Below are 25,091 nucleotides of genomic sequence, written 5' to 3' on the forward strand. Positions count from 1 at the left end.
CCCCCCTAACCAAAAAAAAAAAAAAAAAAAAAAAAAACAGAATCATCAGTAAGAAAAATGGATAGCCTGTATAAATGAGGTTATGGTGAAGAAAAATGCTGGGGGAAACAGAGAGATGGTTTGTCATGTCTTACAGAAGAGGAAGTTCACGGGTGAGTACATGAGTACATATTCATGTGCATGTGTGTGTGTGTGTGTGTGTGTGTATAAAGTACAAGGAAAAAAGAAATCAGGGCCCTGCACCATGAGGTCCTAACCAACCTCTCCAAACGTTTCCTCCCACGACCGCCATGAGATCCTTTGGTCTCCTCAAGGGTCAGCCTGGTCTCCTTGTCTCCCCCTTGGTCCACACCATAATCCTGACCGAGTGTCCTCCAACGGTGACTCTCTTTCTGCAACTTAGTGTCCTTCAAGGTCCAGCTCAAGTTCCATCATATCTCACAAGCCCTTCCTGACAAGCCCAGCCCAGAGTGTCTTCCCCTTCCTCTATCCTCTGACAATTGCTACCACTCACTCATTTTTTTAAAAAAATTCCAACAATATAAAGCAAAACAAAGTTCCCTCCCAGGCATTTCAGTTGAGCACCTCCTTTCTCTCACCACTGGGCGCCTTCCTGAGTCTTTGGGAGTGTCTGATCCCCTCAACCTAATGAGAAGTTCTTTAGGGCAGGGACTGTGTCTTCACACATCTTTTAATCCTTCATATCCCAAGACTATGGCCAAGGTATGAGCTGATCAACATCTACCAATATGAATAAGCGGTATCATACAATGTTCAAAGGAAAGTACTACATTAATCGTGAGAAAATTCTGATTCTAACATACAAGATTAGGAAAGGAGAATTTACCGTAGTCATCTTTTCACTCAGTTCCTCCTAGGAGGAATAAGACTGTAGACTTCAGGTAAGGTAAGTGCAAAGGTAAATGGAAGAGGGGCTTAAGTAGGCAAAGCCAGACACAGACAATGGAGAGTAAGACTCTCATGAGGTAGATGCAAGAGAGACAAAGGAAAATCAACAATTGTTTAATTGCAGTCAGATATAAAAACATACCCATATTTCCTTGAGCATCTTCTACCTTGTTTGATGAGGACAACAGAAAAGACGTCCTGGTGAAGTGAGGGCCCTGAAGAGACGGTTGTTGCTGCTGCTGCAGAGGCATGGTTTTGAGGACCACCCTCCAGTCCACCTGGCTAATATCTGACCTTGATCGAGCATGGCCGGGCTTAAAAGTAGAAGTCTCATCCAATAAGTCATTCACAGAACGAGGTCTGTCCCTCCGACGCTGACAGATGTTGAAAAAATCAAAGGTTGAAGCTTCCTTTTGTTCCATCCAGGACAGATTATCTGGGGTTGTCCCTTTCTGGACCATAAACTGTTCTTTGGCAGGGAAGACATTTTGAGCTTTGGTTTCTAAGAACCTGGTCTTACAATGGTCCCAGATCATGCCTCCCTTGCCCAGGGAGGAGACATTTCTGATAGCACCATTGTCTATGTTACTGAGGACCTCATGCCCCACCAGTTCAGGGACTTCCTGAATCCCATAAACCTCTGCTTGCTGCACAGCCTTTTCTAGCTTACTATCAAAAGTAGTAAAGAAATCCTCAGTAACTTCCAGGGCTGGGCTGATATCATCCACTTCCAAAGCTTCCATGTCACAGGCTCCAAGAGGCCTAAGCCTCCTAAGCTTGCTCAGGATAGAGCTTCATGAACATTCACCCAATGAAGAGAGGTAAAGTTTTGGGCAACAGAGTTCTGGAAACAACTGGAAGGAACTTTCATTCAGCTGCCCGGAGCAGGCCAAGCACAAGGGTGGTTGATGTTTTCCAGGACATTAAAAACATCTGCTAGATGATAACAGTCATCAACAAAGGTCCTGGGAGACAAACATTCCTTTGAGATTATTCTTCAGTGAGACCTCGGTAAAGACAACAGGAAGTGCTTGTCAAGGCAATGTCACCACCATCTTTAATTTCCTGAAAGAAAATGAAAAGAACAACATTGGCACATAGTTCATTGTATTCTATATACATAAATCTGTCCGCTTACTTCCTCATCTTTACATCTCTTCCATGGCAGTCATGCCCAAACGTGGACAACACCTACAGAGAAGTTCCACTGTCAAGAGCACACATCACTGGGACTGCCCTGGTGGCGCAGTGGATAAGAATCCACTTGCATATGCAGGCGACACGGGTTCGATCCCTGGTCCGGGAAGATCTCACATGCTGTGGAGCAACTAAGCCCGTGTGCCACAACTACTGAGTCTGCACACCAGAGACCACGAGCCACAACTACTGAAGCCCACGTGCCTAGAGCCCGTGCTCCGCAGCCAGAGAAGCCACTGCAAGGAGAAGCCCGTGCACCGCAATGAAGAGTAGCCCTCGCTCACTGCAACTAGAAAAAGCCAGCGCGCAGCAACGAAGACCCAATGCAGTCAAAAAAATAAATAAATAAAATTAAAAATCTTAAAAAAAAAAGAGTACACATCACTACATTGTATTAGAACTTACACAGAGCAGGGTGGGACTCTTGATAAGGGGAATTAAGGTCAGCAGCTTTTACTCATACAGAGAAGCCTTTGCGAGCAGCTGTGAAAAGAGTGCCCCAGCAAATCTCTGTGATATTGACCTAAAAGAGTTAGCCAAACAGACTAGGAATTCTGTGACTGCACTTATATCATAATCAGTCTGAAAGTCATAAATGCATGAGTCCTGTCACAAACCATGAAAGCACTGATGGTTTGTCAGGCTCAAAGGTGCAAGGGGGAAGTAGAGAGGGAGAATGGCCCTTTTATTAACCTGAATGTTTTTGTGCTGTGTTTCCTAAGCTTAGATTATGTAATGCCTGATGATGACTCTGGACTTCAAAATTCTTCCAGTCATCTTGCAAAAAGGCTTCAGGATCCAAACTCCCTGAGGCTTTGAGGATTGGCCTACGAGTAGGTCCAGCCTTGGGGCTGGGTAGAAAGAATCGTAACACTAACCACACTGTCTGGGAAATGCTAGATCTCCAAGGCCAGGCCAAACGAGAACAGTGATGCTGTCCAATATGGTAGACACTAGCCATACATGGCTATTTAAATTTAAATTTATTGGGTTTCTCTGGTGGCGCAATGGTCAAGAAGCCACCTGACAATGCAGGGGACATGGGTTCGAGCCCTGGTCCGGAAAATCCCACATGCCGCAGAGCAACTAAGCCTGTGTGCCACAACTACTGAGCCTGCGCTCCAAGGCCCATGAGCCACAACTACCGAACCCGCATGCCACAACTACTGAAGTCTGCATGCTTAGAGCCCACACTCCGCAACAAGAGAAGCCACTGCAATGAGAAGCCTGCGCACCTCAATGAAGAGTAGCCCCTGCTCGCCGCAACTACAGAAAGCCCATGCACGGCAACGAAGACCCAACGCTGCCAAAAAAATAAATAAATAAAATAAATAAAATTTTTTTAATTTAGAAAATAAATTTAAACTGATTAAAAATCAAATAAGGTTCCTCAGTCACACTAGCCACACTTCATGTGCTCAACATACACCTTTGTATCTTTACCCAAAAAATGAACAAAGAAACAAAACAACTAGGTAAGCTTTGTTTTCCTTAACTACTTACAAGCAGGTAAAACTAGGCAATTAGCAACACCTTTGCAAGTTGCTGCAAAGGTACATAAATGTGCTTTCTTCTTTAAAACTGCAAAATTTCTGTGGTTAATTAAAATAATTTTTAGCACTTAGGTCATTAAATCATTACATTTAAATCAACAGCACCAATCTACATTGCTTAATGTGTGTAAGTAAAACTACTATATACGGCCCATTATTTTAAGTGTATCAAGAAGGTTTGCAGGTCACAGGAACTTGGTGGCTAACCTCTTATAAAGTGATAATGACCGTGAATTTGTCTACTTTTTACATTTTCATGTTTACTATGTTAGCATTCATGAAGCAAGGCACAGATTGATTTTTGGCAATAAGATCAGTTATAATATTTTTCTAGCTGCAAATATGGTTTTGTTTGCTGTGTCTATGCTAAGCCTTGAGTCTCTTGAATCCTATAGCAGAGTTTCACTACTTCTGTCATTTTGAGACTTGGAATTTTTCAGTTTTATCTTGTATACCAGACACTAAGAAAAAGAAATACATAATAAATCTAAAATTTCTAGTTCTTTATTTACTAAAATTTTAAATGAACATAATAAAAGGTTTCTCATTTTATAGAAGAGGCACCAAGGTGCCGAGCACTAAGTTATTCATCTAAGATTCTATTATGAATGTTCCTTTTCTTGCCTAGTTCTTAAAATTCAGTCTTCAATCATACTAGAGAGAGTAAATACCTTTAAACTGATTCTTTCTTTTTTTTTTAAATCAAAATGTCTAGGAATATACTCTTTGTGCTCCCTGCTTTGGTATTCACAGGCTGGCTAGGAACATATAACCATTGACAGCCAGCACTGCTGGCTTGTGGAACACTCCATCACACTGCGTTCTAAGATTGTAGACTGTTAGACAAAGACGGGACCTTCGAGATCATCCTCTCAACCCCAACTTTCACAGAGGGGACACTGAGGCCCACAGAAAGTAAGATGTCCCAGGGACACTCCCCTATGCAATGCCTCATTTAATCCTCATTAAGGGCAGTAACAATTCAGCTTGAGAACCATTTCAACGCTATTTAACAAGGGATTCTGGAAACCACTCATCTACCATCCATTAAGGTCACGACAGGTCCAAGATGCTGAAGATGGAAGGATGAATAAGATACAGACTTTGCCCTAAAGAGGCTCACAGTCTATCATGATGAGCCTAAGAAAATAAGTCCAAAAAACTGCCTTGATAGAGGATGGAAACAGATTTGGTGGGGGAAGGAGGGAGGGGTCACTTGCCAGCAAAGGTGAGGGAGAGATTAAGAAGGCCTTCAAAGGGAGGTGCCCTCTGAGCTGAGTCTAGAAAACTTAGAAGGTATTTGCCTGGATGGCTTGGAAGAAATTAGGAAGAGTAAATCACCTTTTGGTTAGCAAGGGATTTTCAAGTTTATTATATAAAATGACTTTCCATAGGCAGTGTGGTGATTAGTGCAGTGGAGAAACAGCAAGCAATCTAGTGGATCTAGAGTCAGAGCTAGGTCCAAATCCTAATTCTGTCTCACGCTAGCTATGTAATTTGGGGTAAGATTTCCCTGAACCACCCCCCAAGTCCACCCCAAGTCCTCTGGGCTAATCTGTTCTTCCTATTCTAGGAATTTCACTGTTAGTGCTTTCCATTGCTTCTGTCTGGAACCTACACAGCTATTCTCTTTGCTTTCTGATGTAAATGTGCATTTACCCTTCAAAACCATACTCTACTTTTCACTGTGTGCCCCAGCATTTCCATGCCACTCTTCCTCCCCTCATTCCTCCACTTAGTTACAAAGGCCTTTCAGTTCCTCCTTCAAGGTTTACCATTTTGATCTCCAGGCCTGCCCACGGGCTGTTCCCATCGCTGGAGGGTTTACTCCCTCCTGGACTCTTTTACCCATTGCATCAATGCCTAATCATCCTTCAGGGTCCAATCTAACATCAAGTGACAGACCTGTATTCTCTAAAGAAAGCCACAGCAATATCTCCTATCCCGCGTGCTTTTTGGCAATGAGAACTTGCTACTTCCCCACCAACAAGTGAGTTTATTTTTCCACTCCCATGAATCGGGGCAAAGCTTGTGATGTTTTGATCAGTAGAGTGTGGCTGTGCCCATTGGCGGTGCAGCCTTTGACTGGCCTGGTGGCTTCCTCTTCCTGTCTCTTGGAGCTCTAAGCTGATTATATAGAAAGGCCAGGCTACTCTGCTGGAGAGAAAGACCACATGCTAGAGCACAGAGGCACCAGACATGTGAGGGTAGAAGCCATCTTGAATGACAGCCCAGTTGAGCTCTCTGATGATTCCAGCCCCAGTCAGTATCATAAGAGATTCCCAAGTGAAAATCTTCCAGCTGAGTCCAGTTAGCCCAGAACCATGAGAGATAATAAATTGTTTTCAGACACTAAATTTCAGAGTAGTTTGCCACACAGCAAACGATAATCAGGACTTACCACTTCCTTAGGGAAGCATTCTCTGGTGTCCCAGACTAGGTTAAATCTACTCATTTAAGGACAGAAGGGCCTTGGTTCAGAAGGGCACCAGCACTTCTGTAAGTTATACACATCACATTTGTAATTACTAGTTTCGGTGTCAATATCCCCTTAGGCAGCAACTGTCAATTTTGTTCACCCATGGACCCCCCAAACACAGTTGCCGTTCAATAAATATTTGTTGAATGAATGAATGATTTTTGAGTGGGTATCTTTAGAATCACGACATTGTTTTCTTTTCCCCCTTTTTCTTTTGTTGTTAGTACCTGACTTACATTCCTCTTACCACATAATGATTATCTCTAGCAACAAACAATAGAGGTACTGCTTTAACAACAGCCAAAAAAAAGTACTCTTTAGTATAATAAATGAATTAACAGACCAATGTGAGAGATCCAGCCCTTTGCCTGTATTTTCACAGTACAAATTAAATAGCTAAAAAGAATTTGAGAGTTGCAGTGATTTATTCATTCCATAAACATTTACTGAAGCATCTACTGTGTTCTAGGCACTGGTGATACGACAGTGAACAAGACAGACATAAACCCTACCCTTGTAGAACTTACATTCTAGTGAGCACTTACTATTTAGACACTGCTCTAAATGCCTTCAATGTCTTACCTCATCTGTTAAGGTGTGGTGAGAAGGCTGATGTACTCCTCCACACTCTAGCAATCCGATCCATCCCATCCCATCCCAAATCCCAACCCTCTATGAAGTCTTTCCTGAGACTCAATCCTTTCGGATCTCTCCCTTCCCCAAATATCTAAAGCATCACTAAACAAGTCAAATTCGCAGACTGTCTTTTTCCCTCAATTAGACTATAAACTTCTCGAGGGCAAGTCCCATACCCATGTCTCTGTCACCCAACAAAGGCAGCAGGGTGTTCCTGCCTCTTGTCTTCCTCCTTCTAAAGCAGCCTCCACACCGTTTCTCTTAACCCTTCAGAGTCTTCCCAGTAAAACAGGGCTCAGCAAACATTTTCTTTTTTTTTTTTTTTAATTTTTTTTTAAACTCTGGCAACCACTATCAGCAAACATTTTCTGTAAAGAACCGGTAATAAGCAGTTTAGGCTTTGTGGGCCACACAGTCACTTTTGCAACTACTCAGGTCTACGGCTGTAGTGAGGTAAATAGCCACAGGCAACATGGAAATGAATGGACATGTCTGTGTTCTGATAAAGCTTTATTTACAAAACAGGCAGATAAACAAAATATGATATATCCATACAATGGAGTATTATTCAGCCTTTGAGAGGAAGGAACTCCTGTCACATGCTACAACATGAATGAACCTCGAGGATATCATACTAAGTAAAATAAACCAGTTACAAAAAGAAATACTGCGTGAATCAATGTATATTAAGAAGTCATATTCATGGAAATAGAAAGGTAGAATGGGGGTTACCAGGCCTGGAGGGGAGGAGGGAAAAGGGAGTTATTGTTTAATGGGTATAGAGTTTCAGATCTGCAAGATGAAAAGTTCTGGAGATCTGTTTCACAGCAATGTGAATATAAACACTACTGACCTTAAAATGACTAGATGGTAAATTGTATGTTTTTTACCACGACTTAAAACAAACAACCAAAAAACAAGCAGAGGGCCAGATTTTCCAGCGGGCTGTGGCTTGCCAATTCCTGGCCTAGAAGATCTAGTTCAGCCCCCTGAGGAGAGGAGGAGGAAGTCAGGAGTGACAACTTTGGGTCTCAGGAGGAAGAAAGGAACGGCAGCTTCACCAATTACCAGGAATGGGACTTCAGTAAGTCACTTACTAATCTCAGTTTTCTCATTTGCAAAATCAGCAAGTTAATAATACCTCTCTCCTAAAATAGTTGAGAGAACTAAATAGGACAATGCATGGCACGGTTCCCGGCACACGGTATAGCACACGAATAACAACAGCCTAAAAGCCCTCACCTGATGGGTTCCATCACCTTTCCTCTGTGACCTCATACTCTCCTTACCCCCTACCCTCCCTTCCACACCAGCCGCCCTGCCGGTTCTCCAACTTGCAGACATGTTTTCACCTCAGGGTCTTTGCATTGGTTCCCAATACCAACATGGTGAACTCTCTCTTTAAGTGACTGTTCATGTCACCTTGTCAATGAGGCCTCCCCTGACCACCCTATTTTAAATTATGACATGTGTCTCTGCCCTGGACTTCTGATCCCCTTTACTCTGTTTTTTATTTTTTTTTTAATAACCTTTTAATTTTAGAACAGTTTTAGATTTAAAGAATTATTGCAAAGACAGTACAATGAGCTCCTATATACCCCACAAACAGTTTCCTCCAGGTAACAGCTTGCATTAATGTGGTACATTTGTCACAATTAATGAACCAATATTGATACATTATTGTTAACTAAAGTTCATACTTTGTTCAGATTTCCTCAGCTTTTCCCTAATATCCTTTTCCTGTTCAAGGATCCTATCCAGGATACCACACGGCATTTAGTTGTCAAGTCTCCTTAGCGTTCTCTCGGCTGTGACGGTTTCTCAGACTTTACTTGTTTTTGATGACTTTGACAGTTTTGAGGAGCGCTGGTCAGGTATTTTATAGACTGTCTCTCAACTGGGATTTTTTTAATGTTTTTCTCATGATAAGACTAGGGCTGTATATTTGGGGGAGAAAAACTACAGAGGTAAAGTGCCATTCTGATCACATCATAACAAGAGTAGATACTATCAACATGACTTACTACTGCTCACGTTAACCTTGATCACCTGGCTGGACCCTTCTTCCTTATGCATCTACCATCTTCTAACAAACCGCTCAATTTACTTATTATTTAACGTCTAGTGTTTCTCTCACCCCACTGAAGTATAAGCTCCTCGAGGGCAGGACTTGATGCTTATTTTGTTCACTAATGTATCCCAAGTACATAGAGAATGTCTGACACACACACACAAAAGGCACTAGGTAGATACACGCTGAATGAATACATTGTCACTCCTTTGCATGACATTCATCGCCGTTCATGACCTATCCGCCTCTCTAGTGTGTCCTTCCTGACCAACATTCACCTTGCTGTTTTACTCCTCCATGCTTTGGCCCAAGCTGGGGAGCCTTCCGAATTGCTCAGGCTCTCAGAACACCCTGGGTTTGCCACAATGTACTGTAATGATGAACAATTTCTCTCCATCCCACTCTATACTCCAAGCTACTTGACAGCAGGCATGATGCCTTACTGACCCTCCTATATAATCTCTATGTCTTCATCTTTTGGGGCTCTATTTTCCAACCTTTCTCCTTTTGGAATTTATCTTTTCCCTAGGATGTATAGGCCTCAAATTCACTACAATACAAGGGTCTAATGCGAAGTTTAGTCTCCATAAATGAACACCTCTTACTAGCTTGCCTCATTTGGTTTTGAAATTAATTAATTAAAAAATAATAACAACATGGGCTTCCCTGGTGGCACAGTGGTTAAGAATCTGCCTGCCAATGCAGGGGACATGGGTTCGATCCCTGGTCTGGGAAGATCCCACATGCCGCGGAGCAACTAAGCCTGTGCACCACAACTACCGAGCCTGCACTCTAGAGCCCGCGAGCCACAACTATTGAGCCTGTGTGCCGCAGCTACTGAAGCCCGCGTGCCTAGAGCCTGTGCTCCGCAACAAGTGAAGCCACCGCAATGAGAAGCCTGCGCACAGCAAAGAAGACCCAATGCAAAAGAAAAAAAAAAAAAGACCCAATGCAGCCAAAAACAAAATAAAGAAATTAAATAATAACATATTCAGACAGGTCAAAATATGAACAGGACTTTCCTCTGACAAAGTGAACTGAGTGAAATCACCGTGTTGGTGCGGTGTGGTTTGCCTCCACACAAAAAGTGGAAATCAGGAGCTAATTAGAACTGTGTTCTAAATCTGGCTCAACCACACACGTACTGGGTGGCCTCTGGCAAACCATTAAACCTCTGGTATCTTACTCAGCTACCTATATCCAACAACATTGCTGATATCAAATTGCTTCACATGTGGCTCATTCACCGGGTAGCTGTTCCAACACACCTTTAAAAAATGTAAACTGCTATATAATTATGGAGCCCTGCACTGGACCTCACCCATTCAAGAACCATCTGCTCCTGTCTTCCCCTGGAAAGATATGTCAGTCCGAAAACAGCAAAGTCAGCAACCAACTATTTATAACACCCTACTTTTCAGCCCAACTCAATGATCTACAGACACTTTATTTTATTTTTATAAAGAATACCCTTTCTGTAAAAAGGATTATTTCCCCAATGTAACAGATTGAGAAACTGAGGTCCATTTGTCAGTGTTGTCATAAAAGCTCAATCCAAAGAATTCCATGCATGCATCAAAATGTTAACAGGATGCAGAATCAGTGCATTACTGTTTCCTAACAAGGAAATCTGCTGTTTACATGCTCATTAGGCAAGGCTAATTAGCAGGATGAATACAGCAGTCCTTCCACACAGAAGTAGAAGCAGATATGAGTAATAATACCAGCCTGGCCCACACAGAGATGCCACTTTCTCCCAAGCTGGATGGTAAAAACGCTGACTTCCTCCCACTTGACTAAATGGCTGGTATTCAGAACTTAATGAGTGCTCAAGAGGGTGTCTGGGGCCTTGTAGTTTTAGAAGCAGCTGGACTACAGAGAAAAATGCAATACCAAAGACACCTGGGATAAACAGTTTCTGCCAATTCATATTCAAACATGAGAAACAAGGGTGATTATAAGAATGGTCAGCACATGTGGCTCTCACACGGTCTTCACTTTGGTTAAGGCCACAGCTGACTGTAAATTTTCTGAGAGTTACATAATGTAAAGGCTCCACCACAAGAGAATATGACCCTAGTGAGAATGCTTCTGGATTATCAGGCTACAAGAGGTTACGCTTTGTCATGGTGCTTTGTCATAAGGACATGTTGTAATGTAAGCATGTTGATGGAGCACAGGCAAGCCAAGAGCCGCAGATAAGGAAATGGTGCCTCTGTGGACCTCATAAGAAGAGTTCAGGGGCTCTTTCAGAGGAGAAAGACAGCTAGAAACACAAATAGAATCCCATCTTCATAGGCCTGGAGGGAACATTAAATGGTTACATTTATCTAAGTTTCAATAAATGAGAAGTGTATTGCCAGGCAATACCTAAGGAACATACCATTTAGAAATATAATTTTACAGTGTTTTTCCCAGTTATGAAGGTAATAAACACATAAAAACTCTGGAAAATACTGACAGATATGGAAAAGAAAATAAAAATCAGTCATGATCTCAGAACGAAATAGTTAGGTGTGTTTTTATCTAATATTTAATTGGAATCAGATTATATACAGTACACAATTTGGGCACACTGTCTGTTTAAAGACCTACTCAAAAAGCAAATACCAGTAATTATTAACCGTGAAAAGAAAAAAGAAATGTCTCAGAGTGTGCTGTGCCCACCGATATCTTACAGCCTGGCACAAGGCCCCACCTGACTGAACTCTCTTCCACCCTGTCCAGGGACCTCCTCTCTATACTGCCACTAGTGCACTGCAAAGCCCTGACCCGCCTCAAGCATGTCAACCGGCCCCTCCTCAAACCTTTCCTCCCCAGGTTTCATGGGCACGGCGCTCTCTGTTTTCCTCTCACTTCTACCCTCTCCTTCTCTGTTCCATCTTCCTCCTTTCCTTCCTGGTCTGCTCATCAAATAGGGGCATCACCTCAGCTCTCTTCTCTGACTACAGCCGCATGTACTCCTCGGGTCAGTTTAGCCCCATAATTACCTCCATGCTCACACCTCCCAAATTTCCACCTTCAGTCTCCATGGACTCTGGTCCCATGTCCCCAACTTTTTGTAGGACATTTCTATCTGGCAAAATGAAGCTCAACTTGTCTAAACCCACACTCAGCTGTTCACTCAATAATTATTTGCTGACTGCTCACTATGGGTTGGGTGCTGCCTGAGGTACTGGGGAGACGGTAGCAAATAAAACCCTTCAATGCAGCTCCCACTGACAACAGGGCCCAACTCTCTAACCTGACACTCTAGGCCTTTCACAGTCTTGGACTAGCTTGCCTGCCCAACTTCCCGCTTCCCTTCCATAAGACATTCTTTTCCTCCAAACTGGGATGCTACTCCTCAAGTTTTAGGCTTTCCCAACTCCAAAACTTTGCTTACAGTTATCTCTGAGGTACCGTCTCCCCACCTCTACCTACTGAAATTCTATCCACTCTTCAGGCTTACTTGCCGCCTCTTCCACAAGCTTTCTGTGATTCCTCACCCTAAAACGGTCAGCTCTTTCTTTAAATGTCCAGAGAATGGCTTTGGTACTGCCTCCACAACTTACACTGCCTGCTGCCTGTTCCTTCTGAAATGATGATGATAATAATTATATTATCTTATAATAATTATATTATCTCATATTATTATAATATATTATATTATAATAACTACCAAAAGCGTATTTTGTGCCAGGTGCATTGCTCAGTACTTTATATCTCTAAGCCTCACCATGTGTAAAGTGGGTACCATTATTCCCACTTTTACAGATGAGGAAACTGAGGCGAAACGATACCTAGTAACTTTCCTGAGGTCACACGCCTACCCTACTGGACTTACAGCAACTTGGGCACAGCGATTCTACCCCATTTCATTTTTACAACCCTCACTGGGCCTAACACAATGGCTAGTACACAATGGGTGCTCAGTAAATGTGGGCTGAATGAACGACTGCATAAAGAGCATGTTTTCAAAGTACTGACGTCTGTAAATATAAACACCACTCTGCTTTTCTGGCCAAAGTATATCTGAATTCATTATAAGCTCGTTTAATAAAAATTTGACATGCTTTCCAAAACGTTATGTTGACTTGAGCTTTTAAATTTTTTCTTGGTTAGAAAAAGCTTCCAAGCTATTGAAACCGGGTTTAAAAATAACATGGCAAAGGTCATGTAGCAAAGACCTCACTCAGACCTTTTATAGAAACAAAAGCACCTATGCAGCGCTTGGGAATTATTTTGTGAACCACTCCAAATCCATAGCTTGGCCGGTCTAATTTTCCAGTGACTTAGAGCTCAAGCTCTTTTTAATACCAGAAAGGACATGTTCCTTTTGAAATACCTCCGGGCAATCAACCTAAGCATTTTTCAGTCCATCTCTGTGCTTACTGTTTGCCTCTTGCAAAAATCATTGAGACATTTGATGCCCCAAGATGTTTTCCCAGAAACCAACCTAAATATAAGTGTGGGGCTTCAAATCTCCAATTGCTCTGCTATTGAAGGCGGCAATGTTATTATGCCCCTGTGGCACCCACTGTGCTGGAAAGCCAAGACTCCTGATTGAGAAGCCCATTTTCATAAAACCACCAGCATTCCAAAATGTCCTGGTTTTAGGAGCAAAACCGACAGACACAAACTTCAGTTACTTAAGTGTCTAAAAATGCAGACTCAATGTTTTCCATTCCCCGTTACCTCCATGGCAGGAAACGGTGATTAAAAAACAAACAAAAGAATCACTCAAATTACCTTCATCCTAGGACTGAGGTGAAGAAGTTGAAAAGTTCCATCATAAAAACCACGTGTGCTAGAGTCACCCTCCAACTGCAACAGGGAATAACTAGTACATGGAGGTGTCATCTAAACCAGTGGCATGAGACCTCGTAATGGTCACCCCAAGGAAGAACACTGAGACCCAGCTATGCAAAATACCCAAAAAAGCTAAAGAAATATCTTTTCAGATTAGCATCTTTAAAGATGTCATCAGCTCATATAACTATTTGACTTTATTGAGAATAATCGTCTTCACATGCATGGTTTAGAGCATGGTTTATAAAGCACTTGATAAGCTTCTTGAAAAAAATTTGTAGTAATCTCAACAGAGACAGGTAAGTAAAGCAGCAGGATTATTTTAGAGATGATGAAACAGAGACCAAAATGACTCATCTACTGTCAGTCGAAGGCCCCATGGGGAAGAAAAAGAAATTCCCAGAATCCCTGTCAAATTACTGAGTCCATGTTCAATTACCTTTTAAACCACTTTAAATCACTCAGGGGCCCTGACGCTAGAAGGACCATAAACAAGGAGTAAGGTGAATTCAATCCATGAGCCACCCAATTTTGAGGTTTTTTGATGGGACAGAGGTGTGGCAATGGGAAGAACACACATTTCTGACACCAAGAAAGGGTTCATGTCCCAGCACTGCCTTCTAAGCGGAATGACCTCCAGCAAGTCAGGCTGACTCAGGATGTCGTGGCCCTTCTTATCTGCAAAATGGAAATCCTTCCAACGTCTGTCTCCATCAGTGCACCTCTCCATTAGAGAGCTGTAATGCACAAATGCAGATAATATATGTGAAATTTTTGTAAAATCTAAAACAATTACTATTCCTATTAGAAGCTTGTTGACTTCTAACCACACAACCATTTATACTCAACAAGCGCTCAGAGGATGGACCAAGTACCCAAACACTATGTTAGGTGATGGTACGGACACAAAACACAGCTTCTGCCCTCAAAGAGCTTAACAGCTAGTGGGGAAACAATACAAAACCAAGTATAAAAAGTGCCTTAACAGAAGTATACAGAAGGTGTTATGGGAACATAAATAAGAAGTCATTACTAATCAAGGGACAATAAAAAGTCTTAAGTGACAGAACACAATTGAATGGCATAATAACATGTGTACAGAGATGACTTCAGTTGAAACAAACCAAAGACAAACGAAACGTACAAATAAAACCAATCAAACGTGCTCTAAAAATGATGCTGCTTCTGGCATGAAGCTGTCAACCTACAAGAATATCTCTAAAGGTCCCACCAAAGCCTGAGCTCAAAGTGAACTAACAAACAATTGCACAAATGGGAGGCACAAGTGCAGAGGGCTTCCTCACAAGCTGCCCAAGTCTATCCAACCCACAGAATCTATCCGACCCACAGAAACATCCCTGGCCAACAGAAGCATTTGCTGGGTGGCTGAGATGTCATGAGAAATGAATCCTTGCCTCACTTCCCGTTGACTTTAATTCCTTGGGTCACCGCAGCTGATTACCAGAAGGGAGAATACTCACCACTTTAACCTTCAAAGCAGCAACCAGCTTATGAGTTAGCACATATCACAAAACTGGTTCCTCTGGGCACTTAGGGTGAATGTACATGAGAAGTAGTTAACTGGTTTTTTTGTCTTTCCTGGCTACACTTGAACCTGCTAAAAAATGAGGCTGGGTCTTTGTTGAATGGCACCCAGAGAGTACCAGACCCATGATAAGGTCTAAGCAGAAGGTGACTCACTTCTTATTTGAAAGGACAGACGTACCCAGGGGTGATGGGCTGCACCCACGACCCCTCCCTCCCTTTTGGACTCAATCTGTGACAATGACCTTGACCTTGGTTGGCTACCAAGCAGCCTCTCACCAATTCCGTCAGGAAACAAGCAAGGCTGCCAAAAGCAGACAAAACATTGTCTTTGACCCTCAAAGATAAGGACAAGGCAAGGTAAAACAAGAGGACGAGTCTTTGTTATTTTACTATGTACTACATGAAGGCCAGAAAACTCTCTGCCCATCACACAGGACAAAGGAAAAGTTTACTAAGTATGAAGAGGAAGAACAGTAAGAACTACATTTTCATCCACAAATCTGGGTTTAAATTTCTTTTATTGTGGACTATTATCATTGGTACTAAATGGATTTTTACAAAACAAGACAGCAACGTGTAAATATTCTGAAGTTGAATTCTGGAGCTCTGATTGGTCTTATTTCTGTGACTGTTTTGATCTGACATTAGGATGATAGGCTTATGGTAGCTGGGACTCAAATAGTTTGCCCAGCATCAGAGACAACTACTGTTATACTAAACCCTTCAAAAATGCCCTATAGAGGACTCCTTCAGCGTGGATGGATATATGTTAAATGTGGAATGGTGTATTTAGTGAAACGTTTAAAAACAAAATAGAGTTCTTACAACTCCTACACCAAGACTAAGATTTAAGAGTCATCACTAACATTTATTGAGCACTTCCTAAGGTCATTATGTGAAGCCCTTTATCTTCATTATGTTGTTAAATCCTCACAACAACCTTATCGGAGAGCTGCTATTATTATTACCATTTTACAGATAAGGAAATTGAGATCTAAAGAAATGCAGTACCTTGTCCAAGGTAATATGGCCAGTGAGTGAGTGGAAACAAACCTCTAAAATGCACCTACTGTCCTGTACAACAATTAACAGCAAACTAATTACCCTGAGATAATACAGCTAGAATTTTACATACAAGGTGCTTTGAGTTTTAATGTCAAACTTCAGCAACTTTAATATTTATTTTTTAAATCCTTCTGTTTGTTAATCCCACAACTCAGAAAGTTAATTGCTAAATATCCAGGGAAATAGTTTATACTTAATTTACCAAAAAAAAAAAAATTCACCTCTGTACTATTTCTGTGTCATTGCAAATTCTCTAAGGGAATAGTGGATGATAGGTGTCTGAACAAACAGAATAAAAGGCTGTTCTCTAACTAAATAGCTAACCTCAATTCTCTCAGTGACCTTGGACATATTGCTTGGAATGTCTGCAAGGGTATAATAACTGACTCCATTCAGGCCAAACAAGTGCTTTTGCAAATGTTTACATAGTCCTAATTGCCCAAATCTTTTACTAATGTTTCCCAAAGACATCATTTTTCATTTAGCCAATAAATAGAAACACTTGTAAAAATGTTTGCTTAAAAAAAAAAAACCCTGCAAATAAGTGTTTCTGTCAAAAGAATTAAAAGGAATATTTTCAAATTAGATGTGACTATAGATAATTCAAACATGCTTTGACTATTAAGACATGTCCAAATAAACTGCCTCCTTCTAAAACCAACTTAACTTTTTTGGGGGACAGCGGGTGGATAGGGGACAAATATCAACGTATATGGGACTCAAGCGAAATTACAAAGTTGACCCACAATCTTCAGTCTTGTTTCTTAAGTGTACTAAAATATGATATGCCCAAGTTTTATATGATCACACTACAGTGAAAATATAGACATCATATCTAACCTCTCAGTGAAGGTTAATTACTTTTGGACCACAAGATCTGGAATTAGAAGACCTGAACTGCCCATGCACTACTACTAGATGTGTGATGCCAGGCATGTCATTTGAAACTGAATTCTAGTTATTTCAATGCAGGTCAAACAAGGATCCCTGTCCTACCTTCTCCAAAGGTTGTTTTGGAATGTAAATCAAATGACATAACGTAGTGCTTTGTGAACTCAAAGGCAGGGTACAGGATGCCAACGGGGGTCATCCGGGGTCATCCGTATGGTACCAGGGAAAGGGTCACCACAGTCTCTTTGATCTCCCATTATAAACCAACAAACTGGTGGAGAGAGTGGTGACAGCAGTCAGTTTAGGAAGCTCTGAGATAAGGTTTTAATTAACTCAAGGGTTCCTCCTGCACTGTTCAGGCAAAATGAGTTGCTGCACATTGGGCTTTCTGGTAGTCTTAGAGTGGAAGGATTCAGCAGTGCAAGATTCAGGGTGATTCAAAAGGAATGTCTCTTCTCAAAGAAGAAAAAACAAAGAAGTAAAATACTCCCTTGTCTCCCAAGTTCCTGTACAGGTAGGATACTCTGTCCCTCCTCTCCTCTTCCAAGTTTCTTAAAGAATTTTTTTTTTTTATGATTTCTGACTCCACTTCTCACCCATTCATTCCTCCCTGCGGAAGCACTGATTCTGCCCCAGGTGAAACTGCACAGGCAGAGGTCACCAACACTTTCCTTTTGGCTAAACCCAGGAGGTTTTTCACTCCACATCTGACTGACCTCTCAGCAGGATCTGACCTACTCAACACCCACTCGTTGCATTGCTCTCATGAAAGCACTGATGTAGTCTCTTCCGGAATTTCTCCTTTATCTCTGGATGCTCCCTCTGGTACCCTGTATGAGCCCCCTTCCTATGCCCACATCATAATGTAGGTGTTCCTCCGTTTTCCCCATAACCCTCTTATTTAGTTCCTCTTCCACCTGGGTGATCTCCATCCTCATAGCTTCGGCAGCAGTCCATGTGACAGATGAGAAACATTGTTATCCTGAGCTCTAGACCCACACGCAACTGCCTTTCAGACATCCCCTAACTCCTAACATGCACAAAACCAAACTCCTCATCTTACCCTCAACCTGCCCCTCCTCCTGGCATTCTCCATACAGTGAAGGATATCATCATCCCTGACCCTGCTGGCTCCCTCCCCCACAAATCACTCCAAATCAGCAAGTCATGCTAATTCTACCTCTGCGAGATCTGCCAAATTTATCCATTGCTCTCCTTCTTTACGGCCTTAGTTCAGACACCACCATCCAGTTTCCTCCCTTTAGTCTTTCCCTCCACTAATCCATTTGCCACACTGCAGTCAGAGAGGGCTTTCTAAAATTAAAACCCTTCTCTTCTGGATAAATTATATACTCCTTAACACTGCCTATAAGAGCTCAAGTCCACTTACTTTCCTGGGCTTACCTCTTAAATCTCTATCGTCTCTACCCCGCACCCCAAAACACACAGCACCCAACTTGGCTAATTCTCGTTCAGCCTTCAGGTCTTTGCTGAGGTATCACTTCTTCCCTGACCTCCCACGTCCATTTTGAACATCCCTCTTGTGTGTTCCCATAGCACACTGATTTCCTCAATTATAATGCTTTTCACTCTGTGTAAAACTAGCCTGCTTACTTGTGTGTCTCCCCCACTAGACTGTAACCTTCATGAAGGCAAGGATTGTGCCTGTTTTCTTCAAGATTGTATTGCTGGTTCCAAGTACAAGAGGTATGTACCACGGCACAAAATAAGTGCTCAATTCTTGTTTAATTAACAAACCAATGAATCTCTGAGGGTGGAAGAGAAGTTGTTCTGGAAAAGTTCATGGGAAAAGATCAATTAGCTAATTTCCTGGAGCATAAAAACTGCTGGTTACCTTTCCAATGTTTTCTAACCTATAATATATGTTCCTTGGTCTATGAAAATCTACATTTATAATCACATCTATAGACTACAAGGTAAAATGGATATTTAGCAATTTCCCAGTTGGATAAATGTCCACAAGTAAACTGGATAATGCAGAACAGGGCAGCTTCAGTTTGTACTGAATTATAAATTGGTTACACTAATCACGGTAACTAGACAAATAAATCTCTCCCATACTCATAAATGTGGCATATAATCGGGGAATCCAATTTAAAACACATAACTCAAATTGACAGTTAATGAGTGTATGAAAAACAAACAAAATGTTAATGAAAATAGCATGCCTGACATCTCAATACAATGGCCTCTATATTTTGACTTTGGTTTTTGCTCATAATTCATGTTGCCATTAACATTAACTACCCTCATGGACCAAATAAACTTCATACCTTACTGTCAATATGAAGGTGAACTATGTAGGCGTGTTATTGCTGTCTGGTAATACCTACAGTAGCCAATGAAACAGAGCAAACACAATGCACGGAATTTACTACTGGTGGTTATTCTTATCACACCCTCACTCATTACTCAATTCTCTGCATTAGCTCGCCCCAGAAACTCCAAGCTAGCATACAGTTCCACTACTTATGAACCATATATAAAATCCACTCTAAAAGAAAAAGAAAAAAAGCAATTCCTTTCTAGATATCCCTTCACAGGGTTTCTTTTGAAGGGTTAACACTCCCCATAAAGAAAATCAGCATTTGGCTAACAGCCAGTGGAGCAACAGACACTTTCCATACTTTTCTACAGGTGTTGGAGGAGAGTGTAAAGTGAAAATAGAAAAGGGAGCTAGTAGGAAAAGAAAGAAGGAGTAGCAGTGGTCTGAGGCTCCTGCAAACTGTCTAGAGATGGAGAATGCTAAAAATTCTGCCCAAATGGTCTAACCTTTTCAGGTTTCTATTAAAATCAGGTCTTCTGAAACCAGTAATTAAAGTAGTACCCCTCTACCTGCCTGTTTCTTAAATTTGTAAATGTATGACGTGACTTCAAGTATTACGGGAAGGCTGCATACATGATTAAACTGGAATAGAGTATATTAAGTATCTGTTAAGTATTCAATAAATATTAGCTTTGGATGTTTTTTAATGCAGCTGTTACCGGCCTACATCCAGTTTGGTTTTCCTAGTAATAACATGCAGAGGGCTTTTTCTTTTTCTTTTTTGCTAACGGTTATATATCCATCACAGTTCTTTGTTTTCCACTTATATAATTAACCTGAGTCAATAGCCCAAAGCCTAAAATCCATCAATCTATGAGAAAACAAAGACAATGAAAGCTCAACCATGAGCTTCCTTTTTCTATCATTTCAGTATGATATTCAGCCATCCTTCTACCATCAAGCTTTCACTGATTACCCTTATTGAGAAATAAGTTATCCAACTTTATTTCAATCTTTCCAACCATATTTATTATATCCTATCTTCTAGTCTTTCTTTAAAACATCACTTCCTGCCATATATTAAGTTATTTATGGATTTTTATATTCTCCATTATTTGACTGGACAATGTCTTAGATTCATTGTATTCCCCACAACATAGAGTTTTAACAGCATTTAAAATAATGTTTATTAACTATTATGGTTATAAACAATTACTATATATTTATTGTTAAACATTTTGAAAATACAGAAAGTATAAAAGGGAAAATAAACAATGCCTATTCATCCTCCAATGAGAAAAAAGCACTGCCCCATTTTGGCCCTTTCTGTCCCTTTCCTTAAGTAGGTAGATCTTTCTGGTTTTTTAAACATAGTTGAGAGTTGACTGCACATACAGTTCTCTAGCCTATCTCCCCCCCATTTAGCAAAAATTGATAAATACCTTTCCACACTGTTAAAACTCTTCATAAACATCCTTTTACAAATCTGTATAAAACCATGTCTTTTGATGATAGCATAATTTATTTAAACTGTTCCCCTCTTGTTGGGCATTTAGACTATTGCCAATATCTGACTTTTCTAACAAAAGCCATATTAAGCACTTGTGAACATTAACTTTTAAAATATTTCTCATAAGTTCCTTCGGACAGTCTGCTAGGAGTGGAACTACTGGATCGAGGAGTGGACACATTTAGTGAGACTTTTCGTACATTCAGCCAATGAGTTTTTCAGAAAGCTTTCACATCTGCGCACCCCTCACAGCATCTAAGAGTGTCTGCTCCACTACCCACTACCTGATGTGGAGAATTAGAATCTTTTTAAATCTATGTAAATTTGAGAGCTGGAAAAATGGTCCCTTGCTGTTGTTTCAATTTCATTTCTTTGATTAATGGAAAGAGAATGCATTTTCACATGACTGTTAGCCATTCAGTTTTCTCTTGTATGGGTAGTCTGTTCCTGTCATATTAGTTTTCTTTTGCCGTGTAACAACTTCCCACAAGCTTAGTACCTCAAAACAACACCCATTTCTTTTTTTATGTATATAAATTTATTTATTTAATTTATTTTTGGCTGCATTGGGTCTTCGTTGCCGCACATGGACTTTCTCTAGTTGCGGCGAGTGGGGGCTACTGTTCGTTGAAGAACACCCATTTCTTACTTCCCAATTCTGAAGGTCAGAGTCTGGGTGGGGTTGTATGGGTTCTCTGCTCAGGCTCTCTTTCACAAGGCAGAAATCAAGGCGTTGGCTAGGCTGTGGTCTTAACTAAAGGTTCTGGTAAAGAATCCAGTTCTGAGCTCATTCAGTTTGTTGACCCTCGGCCTGAGGTTCCAGTTTCCACACTGGGTCACCCTCAGCAATTCTAGGGCTCCCGCATTTCTCAAGGCTGTCCCCATGCCTTCTCAAGCGTCACCTCCATCTTCAAAACAGCAACAGCATGTTCAGTTCTTCTCAGGCTTCAGATCTCTCTGATTTCCCCAGCCAGAGAATGCTCTCCTCTTTTACAGGCCTCTTTGATTAGATTTGGCCCACCAGCTAATTTCCCCATTTTAAATTCAACTGTGCCATATAAAGAAACATGATCAAGGAAGTGATATTGCATCATATTTACAGGTTCTGGGGATGAGGGTATGCAATCGTGGTGGAGGGGCATTTTCAGAACTGTGCTTGCCATAGGGTATTAGATGTTGTTTCTTATAATTTGTTTGTGCTCTTTATGATGTCTTAATTTCATGAATTTACCAAATAAGTAAATCTTACTGATGACTGCCAGAAGTTGCATTTTCACAATGGCAAAGACAACTAAGGATGGGGCCGCTGCGTGCTAATAAAGATTCTGAACACAGTCGGCCCTCCATACCCTAGGGTTCCACATCCGCAAATTTAACCAACCACAGACTGAAAATATTTGGGGGAAAAAAACTCCAGAAAGCTCCAAAAAGCAAAACTTGAATCTTGCTGGGCACTGGGCAACTATTTACATAGAATTTACAATTCTTGACATAGAATTTACGTTATATGAGGTATTATAAGTAATCTAGAGATGATTTAAATTATACCAGAGGATGTGCGTAGCAGAGGTTATATGCAAGCACTATGCCATTTTATAAGGGACTTGAGCACTGTTGAATTTTGGTATCTGTGGGGGGTCTTGGAACAAATTCCCCTATGACTGTATATGACTTTGCTAACATTGGTATTTTAAAAAGATTTAATTGTGGGGAAAAGTACATTACATAAAATTCACTATCTTAACTACTTTTAAGTGTACAGTTCCAAACTATGAAGTACATTCACAATTGTTGTGCGACTAATCTCTAGAATGCTTCATCTTGCAAAACGGAAACTCTATACCCATTTAACAACTCTCCATTTCGCGCCCCCCCCCAGCTCCTGGCAACCACCATTTTACTTTCAACATTGGTATATCTTTATTTTATGTATTTATTAACAAACATGTATATCGCAATTACTACATGCACTGTTCTAAGAACTTTAAAAATATTAACTCATTTAATCGTCCTAACAACCCTATGAAATCAGTACTGTTATTATTTCCATACTACAGATTAAGAAATATAGCAAATAAACTGCCCAAGGTTACAAAATAGGAAGTGACCAAGCAGGAATTCAAACCCAGAATGGCTTTATAGTTCTTGCTATGAACCATTACATTGTGAAAATACTCACTGAAAGACAAACTCATCAGGCATTAATATCATTTCCTTGATGTGCATGACTTTAAAACACTTTTCTATGAGCAATTTAATCTAATATTCTTCTAGTAACTAAAAGTTAGACTATGTGACCAAGGTGACACATGCCTACTGACCTTTTAGCCCAATTTTGGTTAAGGCATTTGTTTTTGAAGTTAATGAAACAAAACTTGCCTTATATCTTAAGGTGTGCCAATTATAATTTACGTGTGGTATTTTATAATAAAGTATCTTATGAATGAATACAAATCATAATTCACTATGACTACTGAAATTATAATATTAAAGGAAAAAAACCCAGGTATTTCTCTTTTCCAAGAAGAAAAAAACTTCCAAATTAGTTTACAACAGCATAGCTCAATCTCAGTTTAACCTACTAAATTCAAATCTGTCCTGCTTCGCAAGCTATAACTCTAGACCAGTCTCAATTTGTCATTCATTTGTATATCTCAGTAGTAACACTTTATTTGAGGAGTGGGTCTGAAATGTCCTTATCTCGATCTTTTAGCTTAGTAATCCTTTCATGGAAGACCAAATCATGCTTGTCATCAGTCACACAGTGTCATTTACTGTATATTAAAAATGAACAAGGTCAACAGACGGAACAGTCGTTGTAGTCTGAAAGCCCCAGTTAGATGTGAGTTAAAAGCTCTGCTGAGGCTTGGTTTCTAAGACCCAGGAGGGGCGGCGGGGTACTAAAAACAACACACAGAACGGGATCATCTATTTCAATTGCTTTCTACTTATATACCTGATTCATAAAAATAAACAGACAACGCATCATACAGTCTCCCCTCACCTATTATCCACTGCACTGCTGTGCAGTTTCCAGGATGAAACAGAAACCAGAGCATGGAAGAAACAGCAAAATCACCGCTACGCCAGGGAGCTTCTCGGATACTCACAATGCTGTCATCCCCACACCCTTCCCGCAGTGGCCAGTCCAGCAGCACAGAAGCAGGCAGATGCTCACCTGGCCTCCAGCTACTTCTCCCCCTTCACCTGCGGGGCCTGCAGCCTACTTCTGGCTGTGGTTCGGCTTTGGCAGCCAGCTCTCCTCACGGTCACGGCCCGTTCGGCCACCGACCATTCCGGCCCGGCTCTCTGTTTACAAGCGCTTCTTGCGGTCCCACACTTAAATGCTTCCTTCCAGCAGCTCAGGAAGCGAGACTCGGACACACAAGGTTCCAGGACGCAAGGACTCGTCTTTCCTGCCTTAGGGACCCAGCGCCACTCAGGGCCTGACCGCACCCTCCTGGCCTCCTTATCTCTTTGTTTTCTTACGCACAGTTTTCATCACACACTTTTTGAAAACAATGGTATGTGCCGCAGAGTCTCCTCACTGCTCCTCCCAACGCACAGATGGATGTTTGCAATTGGAAAATTTCACTTGAAACATGCCAGGGACCAGACTTGTTATTTAGCAGCTCCCTTGGCTAAGAGAATTAGAGAGAGAAGTTCTTTCTGAAAATAGAACTATTAGAACCTAGAGATTGCTTCACATTTCAGGTTTGGAGCTGCAATGAAAATCAATTTTCACTCCCTTTTCATGGTGTAGCCAGCAGGTTGAAAGAGGATGGTTTTGAGAGGAGGTCTTAACCCCCATTCGGATTCCCAGCAAAACAGAAAGTGTGTGTGTGTGTGTGTATGTGTGTGTGTGTGTGTGTGTGTACATGCACTGGTGGGCAACCTGAGTGCTCCTTTGTGAGACACTCCAACCCACCCCACAGTGACTTTGGCCACATTGCAAGAGGATAGGGTGGTCTTGATCTCGGAAAGACAGCAGTGAATGGTCCTAAAGAGAGATCCTAGTTCCCTGCCCAGGAATTGAACCTGGGTAGCCTGGATGAAAACCAGGAATCCTAGCCAATAGACATTGCGGGTGGCGGGCAGGGAGGGGAGGAGGGCTGTGCGCAACTTTTTGCTAAGATAGATCCCACTGCAGAAGC

The 25,091-nt window shown here is 41.3% G+C and overlaps 1 protein-coding gene across 4 annotated transcripts in view; it reads right to left on the reverse strand.

Moving 5' to 3' along the window:
• Positions 1 to 24,357, reverse strand: part of PLEKHM3 (pleckstrin homology domain containing M3) — a 192,708-nt gene extending 168,351 nt beyond the window's left edge. For 3 of the 4 annotated variants that reach the window (XM_024738306.1, XM_024738310.1, XM_024738309.1), the window contains exons 1-2: positions 24,116 to 24,357; positions 1,052 to 1,974 (exon numbers count right to left, since the gene is read on the reverse strand). In XM_024738306.1, the coding sequence (XP_024594074.1) occupies positions 1,052 to 1,652 (601 nt within the window). In that variant the 5' untranslated portion in view covers positions 1,653 to 1,974; positions 24,116 to 24,357. Of the gene's footprint in view, positions 1 to 1,051; positions 1,975 to 23,941; positions 24,078 to 24,115 lie in introns of those variants that run through there. The other variant, XM_024738308.1, reaches the window with a different exon arrangement.
• Positions 24,358 to 25,091: the final 734 nt, after the last annotated feature.

Source organism: Neophocaena asiaeorientalis, unplaced genomic scaffold, assembly GCF_003031525.2.
Source record: "Neophocaena asiaeorientalis asiaeorientalis breed wild unplaced genomic scaffold, Neophocaena_asiaeorientalis_V1.1 scaffold258, whole genome shotgun sequence".
Lineage (NCBI taxonomy): Eukaryota > Metazoa > Chordata > Mammalia > Artiodactyla > Phocoenidae > Neophocaena > Neophocaena asiaeorientalis.